The 13,764-nt window shown below is 46.1% G+C and overlaps 1 protein-coding gene across 1 annotated transcript in view; it reads right to left on the bottom strand.

Moving 5' to 3' along the window:
* GLIS1 (GLIS family zinc finger 1) overlaps positions 1-11,534 on the bottom strand; it is a 221,696-nt gene extending 210,162 nt beyond the window's left edge. The window contains exons 1-2 of the mRNA XM_036256612.1: positions 11,471-11,534; positions 10,223-10,523 (exon numbers count right to left, since the gene is read on the bottom strand). Coding sequence (XP_036112505.1) covers positions 10,223-10,481 — 259 coding nt within the window. The 5' untranslated portion in view covers positions 10,482-10,523; positions 11,471-11,534. The remainder of the gene's footprint in view (positions 1-10,222; positions 10,524-11,470) is intronic.
* Positions 11,535-13,764: the final 2,230 nt, after the last annotated feature.

The following is a 13,764-nucleotide window of genomic DNA, read 5'->3' as shown; positions in this document are numbered from 1 at the left end:
TCTGTCCTCAAGGACACTTAGGTAAATAGAAAACCATCACAGAGAGTGACCAATGCTATAGCAGAAGGAAGGACAAGGGTTGTGGGTGCCAGAGCTCCAGCATAACTTGGCCCAGGAAGAAAGGGAAGGCTTCAGGGAGGGGGTGGCACTTGATCTGGGCCTTAAAGAATAAATAGGAGTCAGTCTGGTAGAAAGGAAGAGAAGGAAGACCCTTACAAGGGTTTTGTTTACTGAACATTTATATGGTAACAATAATAATAATCCCAACATTAACTGATCATTTTATCATGTGCCAATCTGTATTTAAGCACTTATATGTACATGTATTAACTCATTTCATCCTCGTAACAGTCTTTTGAGCTCATTACTATTATTGCCCCATTTTACAGATAGGGATATTGAGACCCAGAGAGCTCAATAACTTGCTGAAGATCCCCAAGTTAGTACCCAGAGCCAGAATTTGAACCTAGTGGCCTGGTTCTACACCCACAGCCTCAATGAGCAACCTATTTATTTCTCATATGTGTACTTTATGCCAGACCTGATACTAGTCACAAGGATACAAAGATGAATATTTGAATATTCACTACTTTCAACTTGTTCTGAAAAGGATTTTAGGAGGCATAAAGATGAATAAAAAAAAGCTCACTGAATATCAGAACAGAAGGACAAATAATGGGAAAATCCCAGGTGTGGGGCTGCATAAGGAAAAGTCCAATGCTGCCTGAGAACAAGCCAACCAGGCATTAGCTGGACTGGTGGGAAAGCCCTGACGGACAGATAAAAAGGTTTGGATTTTTCCCATTGGCCAACTGGTTGCCAATCTCTAAGCCAAACTGTAGTTCGGGGAGAGCATTAAAACATGCACCAAGTCTATGGAATAAACCAATGTCTCTACAGATGTGTGAGTAGTTGGTAAAATACAAATCTATTTAAAAGAGGTCTTAAAACTAATAACCTCATTAGATATTTTTTCCATCAACAGATACTAAAAACAAAACCAATGTCACCCCAATAAATTTAACTTAAAAAAAGAACATCTATTAAAAAAACAGATACTAAAAACATAACTACTGTCATGTGGACAGGGGAAATATTTTTGTCTTTGCATTTATAAAACTTGAATACCCCTGCTGTCAGGCATGGGAAGTAACAGAAAGGTTTTTTAAGCAAGGAGTTCCTAGCTAGGATTCAAGGTCTGGGATATTTGCTCTCCACCCACCCCTCTACCCCCACCTCTCCAAGCCCCTGGATCTGCTGGAAATCAAACCATCTGAAGGCCCAAAGATGAGCCTACCCCGGCGAGAAGTTCCAATGCAGAGATATTCTCACAAAGAGCACTACGTAAGTACAAATGACTGTTTGATCAATCATTTGGCCTCAGCGTGGGATTTGGTTAGAATTAAAGCCATCTGGCTGGGGGGGTTGGGGACTGGTGGGGGTGATGGGGGAGGAGACAAGCAGGCGGGAAAATGACCCACTCCCTCCCTCAAAAAGCATTGTTAAAATATAACGGGGCGGGGGGGGGGGGGGGGACAGTAAAGTCTCTGCTGTTATTTCAGCCTAAGCCACTTAATCCTTCAGAACATAAAGCAACTTATTTTATGACCTTCTCCCTTTAAAAAATAAATCAGAAGACGCTGCCTTGAATTCAGATATCTCTGAAACACACTACTCATCCCTCCCAGAGAAATATCCTATTTCATAAACCTTCTTCGAGATACTTGAAACTGCAGATCACTAAATGCCTAGCTTTAGGCATCTGACATTCCAGAGAATTAATATTTAAACTTATTATAGGAAAAAAGAATTGAGTTTGGTTGAAGCATGAAATATTTAATAGTGTTCTCCAAATTAGAAACCCTATTTTGTTTCACACTGGAAATGCCAACGTTATTACCTGGGCTTTGCACTCAAATAAGATAAAATGCACAGGCGGTCTTAAGATTAAATACACAATTACGGCCGATTTCTCTAGAGAGAAGGGGAGTGAGACAGGTTTGGGGAGTGGAAGCGATTGAGTTTCATTTTTATGATATACTTAAAATTATATTATCATTCTCCGCCTGGAGGGTTTGACTTGCGAGCATTGAAGCTACTTAACCACTGAAAACTGTGTCAAGATCAGCGAATCCACGGAGGCCTGTTTACGGGCACGTGAAGCCATCTACATCTTGGAACCGGCCCGCTGCTGGGCAGAACCCTGTAACGTTCTCTACTTGCTAGGACAAAAGTATTAAGTGGTTTGGGATAAAAATTAAGCTTCATTTGACACAGTGGAACCTGGCAGCCTCTGCCGGCACGTGTAATTTATTTACAGGGTTGGAAAGTCGGCAAAATACATCATCAACTCTTACACAAACTCCTACTAGGTATTAAATACCCAAGCCTCAGAGAAGTAATTCATATAGTGCAGTGACGTTCCAAAATAAACCCAATCTCCAGCCCTCCAGAGAGCTTAAAACAGCAAATGGGATCTTTATTTTTTAAGTCAAGTTTATAATACTCCCTGGTTTCTTGCTAAAGCCTTATTTTCCATCAAACCTGTTCTTTAAAAACAAAAGTAACAATATCTAAAAGTAACTTTGTTGCTAAAAAGACACAAATGGAAGAGGCTGGGCCACAGCACAACAAGGAACATTCTGATACTTCTTCCTACTCTCCTTTTCAGACCCAGCCTCCACATCCAAAGGCAGAGAAGCTTTGGGCAATCAAGACTCCTGCAATTTTACCTTCCGAATACAGCAATTCTTTGAGAATGTCCACACATACGTTCTCTCATGAACGCACTTGACCTCATGCAAGGCCACAAATACAAACCAGCAGGGGGGGACCTTTCCCTTCCAAAGGGGGTCATTTGGTTCATTCATCATTTGACACACAAGACCCATTTCCCACAAACTCAAGTTCACTATGATCTCTGGACTGTTCTCCCTCCCAAGTCCTTCTTCATCCCACTGAGCATTTAATGTGAACTTATTATTTAATAGATCTCGAGCAACCATGCCCAGTGAAGCATGCATTCTACACCAGGTATGGTGGGGATCATGAGAAATTCCCTTCTAACAGATGCTTTCAGAAGTAGAAGGGAGACTGCAATCAGGGCCCTGGGCCAGGAACCTCTCAAACTGCGAAAGACTCAAACAGGGACAAGAACTGCCTTAACCGATGGGGCATGTGTGCCACTGCTTCTAGGAAGGGGTGCTTCTAGGGGGCTTCTCCATAGCTTCGGAGAGTACTTGCCTGAGAACCCTACGTCACAACTGGGAACCACTGTCCTTCCTCATTTCTGCAGCAGGGCAGTGGTAGGAAGGTAGAGAGTCTCCCCTGAAAGTCACACTTTGGCCTGTTAGCTGAGACTCAGGGAGGGCTACTCCAGGGAATGGCTGTCTGGATCAGCCTGTGGTCCTCTGCTGCCTTTCCCCCCCTTCAGGGTACACTCTACAGCCACAGTGGCTTCTTGCCACTGCTTGGATTTTAAAGGCTGTCCTTGAGAGCACTGTGCTTTAGAGGGAAAGCACTTTGCTATCAGAAAGAGCTGGGTTCAATTCCCAGGCTCTACTACTTACTGCTTGCATGGCAGTGAGTCGCTGTGAATTAAATAGTAGCTTACTATTAGAACAAATCACTGAACCTTTATTTTTTTTATTTTATTTTATTTTTTATCCTCACCCGAGGACATTTTTCCATTTTCTGTTCAGATAGAATGGGAGGGGGAGAGAGAGAGAGAGAAATATCGACGTGAAAGGGACACATCAAGTGGTTGCCACCCGCACAACCAACCAGGGCTGTGGACAAACTGCAACCAAGGTACATGCCCTTAGCAGGAACCAAACCCGGGTCTCTCTGGACCGCAGGCCGACGCTCTACCGTTGAGCCAAACCGGCCAGGGCCACTTAACCTTTCTAAGCCTCAGTTCCCCCATCTGTAAAATTATAAGGCCTTCTGTCCTCCTAGGGTTATTATTACTAAATGCATCATAGCTAGAAAGTACCTGGCCTGGCACAGAGTAGGTACTCAATAAAGGTTAGTTGATCTCCCTCTTCTGTTTAGGAGTCAAGGGGTTCCAAGGAGAGGCAAAGTCTATAACCTGAGTGGAGACAAAGGTGGCCTCTGTCCACGTCCTTCCCAGCCCAGTTCCTGTGGAATCCTGATGCATCAGAGCAGGAAGGACTCTGGATCATCCCATCAAACTGCTTCCCATTTTACAGATTCAGAAACCGAGGCTCAAAGGGAAGGACATGGCCCCACATGCACTGAGGCTGTACAATGGCCCATGTGTTTGCTCCAGACAGGCCCAACCATAACCACCAAATAAATTCAGGCCATACAGGAAATGCATTATTCAGTTAGGGGGCTGACGGTCTCCTCTCAGTGCATCTGACTCAAATGCTGACTTTAAAAACACAGCTCGTAATGCTAACACAATCTGCCTCGACCCACCGGAAACCTTCTGAAGGAATACCCTTTGGAGTTTAGGGGAAGACGGGAGGAAAGAAAAAAACAGATGCTTTAAGTGACTTTAAACTATAAGACCATTGGGTTAGGGATGTATTCTCTCCACCCCCACCTCATCCCAAGCCTCTGTTTTCTTTCAGTTTTTTTTATAAATAAGACTTTGGGAGACCAAAGCAGCTACAAAACATACTCCCACCCCCACCCCCACCCCCCTTTTTTTTTTTGCTTTTCTTACTTAGTAACTCAGCTATCAGTCCCGGACTTTGCTTCTAATGCTGAAAGCATTTTTTTCTCTCATTGTAAACTATTAATTTGGGCAGCGGCTGTTGATAAACAAGAAGTCCGTTCTTAAACTGCTAGAATCATTAGCACAGTGAAGGCAAGCAGCACAAATATTTCAGAGTGTGCTCTTTTTCCTGGCCCTGGTACTACAGCTGTGCTCTTTGCACAAGGCAGTTGAATCTTTCAAAGCCCACTGCAGAGTTTGTTTCATTTCTTCTCCCCCTCCCACTAAGTGTCTTTGTTTCTTTCAACACGAAAATAAACTACCCCCTACCAAAGAAACAACACAACTCTCTAGGTCCAAACTAACTGCAACTAAAATCTATATTAGGAAAAATAATAAGCAAACCACACATTATAATTTAACTTTGAATATAACGATATATATAAATAAGGTGAGATGGCTGAAATACCACCATATGGGCTTCAATACAGGGAATTCTTTTCCAAGAAAACAGAGAAAGGGAAATTACCCTCTCTATACAAAAGCTACAGTTAGCGCGAGTCACTAGTCAACTTACAAATAAAGTTGGTATTTATTTGCTTGTTGTTTTTTTCCCTAACCCTATCCAAAAAGGGATGGCAAACCCTATTCCAAACTTTGGTTTCTCCCCTTTACTCGGATGCTGGCCAAACTCCACAAAATAAAACCGAAGAAAATGATGATAATTATGCAACATTCAGAACAAAGAACATAAGAATATATTTTTTTAAATGATTCATTGTGCACTTATGCCTGTAATGGGATTTTAACGCACTGTAAAAATAAGTGCGCTGGCTCACTGAGCTTCTCACGCAAACGTTACGCAGGGAGATGAATAACTCAAAGATGGGATGGGTTTTGGTTTTTTTCAGGAGGAGAAGTGTGAAGGAAAACCACGAAATATAAAGAAACTTATTGGTTTTGGGGGGGGGGGTTAATCCTCACCAGAGGATATGTTTTTATTGATTTTAGAGAGGGAGAGAAACATCTATCGGTTGCCTCCCATACACACCCCAACTGGGGAACCCACAACCTAGGTATGTGCCCTGACTGGGAACTGAACCCGCAACCTTTTGGGTGTATAGGACAATGCCCTAACTAACTGAGCCACCCGGCCAGGGCAAGAAACTGATGTTTTTTAATCACAGACAGAGCAACACAGCCTATCAATATGATTTCACATCTAAGAGGGTCCTGAGACCTCAGATACAATTAAAGCTAAATTAAGTTACAATCTCATAGAATGGTCCCCTTTCCACACCAAGTCTTAGATTCTAGAGACCTGGGGAGGCGAGAAGGGGAGAGAAATTTTAGCCAAACAAGATTCTTAGGGAATCTTTGGGAATTATATTTCTTCTATATGTCTACAAAAGATTTGTCAGATATGTAACTCTTACAACTGTAGACGCAACATGTTCCTATCTCATTTGTGTACCCACACACATATACGTTTCTCTTTGTTTCACTGAGCCTGACATTTGGTCAGCAGGTTTTTCTCCCTCTTATTTGAAATCTCAAGCCCCGAAAAAATTTGGATCTGATTATTTCCGGATCACAGGACCAGCACTTTAAAATGGATGAAATGCAAGCAAATTGCCTACCAGAGCCGGAGGGGGTAAATGCTTTCAAAAAGACTCATACCTTTCTGCTACGGATGTGCTAGCCCCTCCAAGGCCTTCCCAGAACGTCAGGGTGGCTTCTGATTCAGATGAAGAAACTACCAGGTAACACCACCAAACCATCACGTTGACTCTCTTCCACTAGCAGCCCCTAACATCCATGCACATGGCCTACAATTGCTTTCTTTAAAGGTGTATGTGTGTGCGTGTGTGTGTTCCAACTTTCTTTTTTTTTTTTTTTTAAGTTACAAGGTTGACTTTTTTTTGGCATTTACAGCCATGTTATTATGGCTATTTACTAATAGCAAAGTCCACATTTGTCACAATCATCAGCCCCCTTTTTATTGCTAGGAAGTATCTAGTCTCACTCAGTAAAAGGAAAAAAGGGCCCAGTGAGTCTCTGTGAATTAGAAAGTGCACTTATAATCTGGTTTCATCTGGGAACAGCAACTCTGGACAAACAGAATCATCTGGTAAACTAGGAGGTTTTCTAACGATGCACAGATACTAGTTACCAATTTCCAAAGATTCACGACAGGAAAAATACCAAAAGCAAAAATATTTTAAACTCTCCAGAATAATCGGGAGGGTGTGGTAAACACCGGCTCTTAGTGAACAACACATACATGTAGAAGGTACAAGTTGTAGAACCAGAAAAAATAGCTGGAACCGGAAACCATGAAAAATGCCACTTACTGTCTGTAGCTTCGAGCACATCCTTGAACCTTAATGTCTTCATCTATAAAATGGGAATCGCAGTAGTAAGAGCCAGTATCTGCCTAGCACTCTACAGCCTGCAAAGCACTTTTACATCTGCTCCCCCGGAACAACCCACAAGGTAGGCAGAGCTCTGCTGGCATGAGGGCAGATGAGAGTTTGCAGGAACACGCACTGAAAACTGTAAAAGCTCTGTGCTTGGGGAACGAGTCATCAGGCCATCGCCACAAAGCTGACCACCTCCATAAAGCCCAGATGTTTACCTTCTTTCCTTGTCAGGACTTCCAAAAGCAGAGTGTCGGGTGTTTAATAATATAAAAAAGAAAAACGCAGCATCTGGTAATTTGGCCTTTCCAGCTGTTTGGAATCTGGATAAACGGGACCGTGCCATAAACAGATCGTGATTCTTATTGTAAATGATGATAATGTTAGTCCATGACGTCGCACCATCCCTACTGCCTTCAGATCTAGAAACACAGAGGACCTCAACGTTTACAGATAAGCTGCCGGATTTCAAGAGCTCACTCCCTTCTTTGGCTTAGGGTCTGTCCAAGGCATAAAGCAGATCATCTGAAACCTGATTTCAGACCAAGCAATACTGTCTTCTCTCCGGTCATAGGACAGCAGTGGCCACAAATGACCTGAAGCCCAGGTTCCCCTGGCTAGCACACCAGTTAGTGCTCTTCACATTCAACGTTTTAAAAATCAGACCTTTCTCCCTCTTCATCCTATTCCCTTTACCTCAAGTGTCACTGACTCTAGCCTGATGTTCTGCATAAATTAATAAAAGAAACCCCTTCCACTGTTTTTATAACTCATTCTTACAACCATTATTTCATTTACCCTGGTAGGTAAGCATTATTACCTCTCATGCAAATAAAAAACCAGAGGTTGAGAACATTAAACACATTACAAGAGTAAATCCCCCAAATAATCAGGCACTGAGGCGGTCCTTTCACACTCTCACTAATGCTCTCCTCAGTCTTTCAAAGTAAGTCTCCCGGCAGATTTATAAATGAGGAAACTAAGGCTCAGAGAATAAAATAACTTCCCCCAAGGTCCCACAGATCATCCGTGGCAGGGTCTTACAATTTCCAGCACAGTCAATAAATATTTTTCAATTGGTATTTCTATCTGTCTGTTTCCAATAAGCTTCAGACTTGGAGCTAAACACCAAACATTCAAAGGGTTACGTGGTCTGGGAATATTTTGGTGGGAATAGGGGCAATAACAAGGTGCCGTTTCCTTACGGCACTCGAAGAGAACTGGTGAAGGTCTGGTTTTCTCTCAGAACAACTGTGAGGAAGAAGTTGCCCAGACAGACAGAGGCCCGGTCAGAAACCTCTAGAAACCTCTTCAAGCCTAGGTCCATGAGCAATGAGTTGGCCAGAGAACCCCACCCAGACCTGCTGGGTAGCCTTTACATGGAACACTTCCCCCACCCTCAGGCCTGTTTCTTCATCTTTCAAATGGGTGTCATAAACCCTACCCCACCAGACTGGCCAGAGACTGTGAAGAAAACAGTTTAGAAGTCTCTTACAAAAAGTTTAACCTGAAAGATCATCTTTGGCTCTTTGCAAATACAATCCTATTTGGAAATCTCATATTTTAGACTTTGGGGGTAAGATGTATGGATAAAAATAATTGGGTTTTGGAGAATGAAAGTGGAACATCACACACAAAGCATCTAGATGAAAGGTCTCTAACCAAGGCTCAGAACAAAGGCTGTTTGATAGACATTCACTAAGTCTGCGGAATCTCCATCTTCAGATGACAACTACGATTTTTTTTTTTTTTTTTTTTTTAAATCCAAAACGTTGCAAAAGAGTATCTGTTTAAGGGAGGATTGTATATGAAGGAGGGCAAGCCAGGGAGCTCGGGACAGCAAACATCACTCATGTCTTTCTGCACAGCACTCCACTCTCTCTAGTATAAGAGAACCTCACATGTGTATTCCAGCAATAATACTTTAAAGGTGGATTTTCTATATCTTTCCTCTAAACTATGATCTCTGTCTCTTGGAAAAGAGACTGACATTTAAAACAATAAGAAATAGCTCTCCCCTATAAAGTCAGATGTTTTCATTAAAAAGAAAAAAATATATCTGTTTACGTTTATTTCATCTCGCGAGTCCCTGAATCAGGAAATTGGGTATTTTTTACCCAGAAGGAGCTCCTCATCTCTAAAACTAAGCTGCCCTACCTACCTTTAGGAAGTTACTGAGGCTGATGCTGAAGGAGTGATAAAATAAACTGTTCCTGTCTTCCTCAAGAATCACCTGGGAATAGAACCAAGAGATCCCAAATACCAAAATAATGAAAGCCCAAAGCCTTGCTTATTTCTCAGGTGGGGTGGGAGGCATGAAGGTGGGGGACTGGGGACACAGCACCTTAATTTCCCCAATTTCTGGTTAATTATCTGTCAGCATGAAATTTATAAATAATGGCTTGATAATAATTAACTGTAATGAGAACATGTTCATGAGAATCCTGGCATCATCGCTGACTTTGAGCCCATAAATTGTACTGGGGCCTGTACCTTAAACCCACTGGCTTCACCGGGTAGAGAAAGAGTATTGCGAAGTAACTTTTTACCAAAGACTGTGTTTCTCAAACATCAAGTACAGAAAAGCCATTTTTCAAGTCAGAAGTTGATTCAGGCTATATCACAAATTCATAAGATTTTTCCATCAGGATTTCAAAAATCATCTGGCATAATTAATTCCTTCCTTGACAGATGGGGAAACTGAGGTCCCAAGAGGGGAGAAATCTTGCTGAAGACCTCTGGTTTTTGTTATTTAGGAAGACTGGAATACCGTACTTGAAAATATGCCTTTGGGCAGCTCAGAGAGAGAAAGACACACTCCAGTGGCTAATCACCCCAATTTATAACAAGATTTTGTAAGTTTCACACAATTTTATCAGAAACATACATAAGCAAAATTATATAATCGGACCTTTCTAGACACCCTTCCCCAAAATAAGCTTATTAAATTTAAATTAGGTGCTTCCTAAACAGGCATTCCTTGAGAATGACAAGCTAGTATCAAACAACTGGAGAGAAAAAGGTGATCTCCTGAGAAAGTTCCACCAAGTTCTCTGGAGGATTCCTACAAAAGCGGGTGGTGGCTCCGGGTCCCACACGTTGGCAGGTCCAGACTTACCCTTCCCGACGGCGGCGGCCTTGGATGGACCATAGTCTCGGGGGCTCCGGGGCCGAAGGAGGTCGTGGGCGTGAGACGGTGGCGCAGACGGCCGGGGCAGCAGGTCACGAGGGTCCCCATCCCCGCAGCTGCCACCGCCCACGGTGACCCTGAAGGCCATGTGTGCGCTGAGGCCTGCGGGCCCACGACCGGAACCGGGAGCGCAGGGGGCCTCCTTTGGCCTCTTGTCTGAGCGCGCCTCGGCCACCTCGCAGTGCATGGCGCCGGGGCGGGGCGCACAGATGGGGGTCGCACCGGGCTCCTGGGGAGAGGAGATAGCACAGGAGCGTTAGAATATGGGGAGCGACTCCCTTCTTGTCCTGGGGCCGAGGTTTGGGCAGGTCACCCCCACTTCGGTTTATTCCTCTCTCTCTAAAATGGGCTGGCGGCACTACACTACCCGAACCTGACAAACCTACCTGACTCTGGGTAAAAGCCCCTTCCTGTGCGCAGGAGCGGCTCGCACTCTCTTCCCCTGCGAGTGGAGGTCCCAGCTGCCCGCCGCTACAGCGCATTCTCCCGAACCCGTCCCCTCCCCCTCAAACCCGCCGATACCAGCCTTCCTGAGGTGCGTGGGGAAACTGAGGCCTGCCGAGGGGAGAGCGCCTGGGCGGCTCCCGCCGAGGCAGGGAGTGGGCGGCAACGAGAATTCCCGCGGCAGGGCTCTGACCTCGTGGGCCAGGATGCGCGCAGGGATCGCGGACTGCTCACCCACGGGTCCCAGGAGCAGAGAGTCACCCACGACCACCTAAGCTGCGACGGGCGCTCATTCCCGTGAGGCGAACCCATCACAGGCACAGCAAGACTCGCACACTCCCACGCGCAGCCGAAAAACTGAACCCATCGCGCTCACAAACCTGCACAAAGTCAATAACGCCCATGCACGCATATTCCCACCCCACACCCCCGCAAATGCTCATTCGAGGACACTACGTACCACACAAACGACTCGCTCATTCACTCTCTCAGCAACGGACAACACTTGCAGCCGCACTGTCTCACACTCCACACACACGCACGCTGGCTCCCCCCGACAGAGCATCGGCCCTTCCATCCTCCCTCCTGGAACGAGGACCCGAGGACCCCAAACTCTCCTTTCCCCGTGGTGCTCCCCGCTCCATCCCAAAGCTCTTCAGAGGTGATCGTCGCTGGGACAGCAGCCCCGGATCTCCGGCCCCCTCCCCGCGCCACAGGCCGCGCCCCTCTCACCTCGCCACGGCTGGCCGCAACAGCTCGCGGGGCGCACCGCTCGCCGCGCCTCTACTGGCGCCGCAGCCCCCGCACCCGCCGCCGCGGCTGCGGCGTCCTGCGGGGCGGCACCCGGGGTGGGGGCGGGGCCAAGGTCTGCCCGACAGCCACTGCGGCCACTGGCTCGCTGAGGCCGCCCCGCCGAGGCCAATCGCTGTGCGAGGGCGGGGCCTCCTCGCCTGGGGGGGCCTGGGCGGGGCTCCGCGGAAGGTTTGACAGGCCAAAGCCGCCGGAGCCCTGCGCTGCCCATCGCCCTCCCGCCAAAGAGTGGGCCAGGCCAGTGGGTCGGCGCCGCGGGTGACAAGGCTGGGCTCTGTCGTTGGGACTGGCGTGGCCAGGGCGGCGGAGAGAATCAGGCGTTAGGAGAACTAGCTCAACCCGGCTCTGTTCCTATCTCTCCGAGTGGCCGGGGCAGGACTCTTCCCCTGTCCCTGGGTCACTTTTCTCCTCAAATGAGAAGAGTGAAACCTGCTAAGGGGGAGGTAATAGATGTGAACGTGCTTTAAATGTTTTCTTGCATAGCCCAACCCGCTCACTTGAGAACTCGCACAGATTTCTCAGCGAGTTAGAAGCAAAGTTAGAACCAGAACCCAGGACTTTCAGCTCACATTTGTTAACGTTTCTATTTTTGTGGTGTTTTTCACCGGGGGTGGGGGTGGGGTGAGTCCTGGCTAGAAGGCCTCAAACTCCAAGGATAAAAGGCAAACAAGCAAAAACAGAAACCAGGATCCCAACTAGAAAATATTCCAACTGAATCTCTGAATCTGCCTGGGGGTGGGACTCCAGCGCCTAGATTTGTAAGGAGAGCCTTCAACTCTAGGGTTGACACCCACTCATCTAAGTTCCTCGGGAGCCTGGGACTCGGTTCCCCTGCATTCTGGAGACAGCAGTGTCTCAGAGACCCCTGCCCAATGTGTAGAAAGAGTACTGAACAAAACAAGGCTTCAGGAAGACTGGAAGCAGTGGCTCAGTTCCCTTCTCTGCCTCCTACGCAGAGTTGGGTTGTTCACTCAGGCACAGTGTATCTGCCAAGGCTACTGGAGGATCCAGCGAGGCCCCTGAGATGGTCCCTGCATTTCATCTGGGCCTGCCTCCCGCACTGTTTGCTAGTGACTTGGGCAGGCTCCAAGGGTCCTGTTTGGCTTCGCACTCAGACCCTGGTCTCAAATTGAAAAATGTATATGGACAGGTCTCACAACACAGGATTCTGCACAGAGTAATATACTTTAAGTAGCATCCCCGAAATCTTCAAAATCCCTAAAATCTGATTTCCTATAATTGATTAAATATAGCATCTTACCTTTAGAGAGCAATAATGGTAGGAAGGACCTTGGAGATTGAGATAGAACCACCCAACATGCAGAGGAGAGAAGATGTGACTGGCCCACAGCAGTGTGGTGAGTGTGGCAGAGCCGGCATTGGAGTCCAGGCTTCCAGGCTCGCAGTCCAGTGCTCTTCCTGTACCAGCCACACTGCCTCTAACAGACACAAGATATCAACCCTGCACATTATACACGGGCCAAGGCCTGCCTAGGGCATCTGAAAGATCTTGTCTCTTTAGATTTAGAGTTAAGGATAGTTGCTACTTTTATGGCAGAAGGGGAATTGGTAGAAAAGAGCAAGAGTAGCTTCCCAACCCCTCCAACATGCCACCAGGTGCTCCTCTCCCTCCCCTCATACACTTCTGAAGTTCCAGTGCTGGCTTATGTATATTATAGCTTCATATATGACATTTCCTATGCTAACACGTTCCCTTCTTGTCCATCTTCATACTTCTTCCTATGAATGTTCAAGTCCTTGTTGCTTTAGGCAAGTCATAACCTCAACTTGGACCTCAGTTTTCCCCTCAAAAACTGAGAAGGTGTGAGATCATTGGCCTTTCCAGTTCTACCCTTCAGTGAGTCCAGGAGCTGAGTCTTCTGCCCTTCCTCCCTCGCCACATGCATATGCACACAACACTGCACACTTAGGAATCTGAAAACATTTGCTGAATAAGTCACTTAACCAACTGGAACTACAGGCAAAGGCCTTCTAGTTTCCAAGATGTAACAACAACTCATTCAGTTATTCTTTTTTTAAAATATATTTTTATTGATTTTTTAGAGAGAAAGGAAGGGAGCGAGAGATATAAACATCAATGTGAGAGAGAAACATCGATTGGCTGCCTCCTGCACCCCCCACCCCCCCCACCGGGGATCAAGCCAGCAGCCCAGGCATGTGCCCTGACTGGGAATTGAACTGGGACCTCTTTGTTC

The sequence above is a fragment of the Molossus molossus genome, unplaced genomic scaffold (genome assembly GCF_014108415.1).
Source record: "Molossus molossus isolate mMolMol1 unplaced genomic scaffold, mMolMol1.p scaffold_m16_p_12, whole genome shotgun sequence".
NCBI classification, from domain to species: Eukaryota; Metazoa; Chordata; class Mammalia; order Chiroptera; family Molossidae; genus Molossus; species Molossus molossus.
This window is presented reverse-complemented; position numbering and strand designations above follow the sequence as displayed.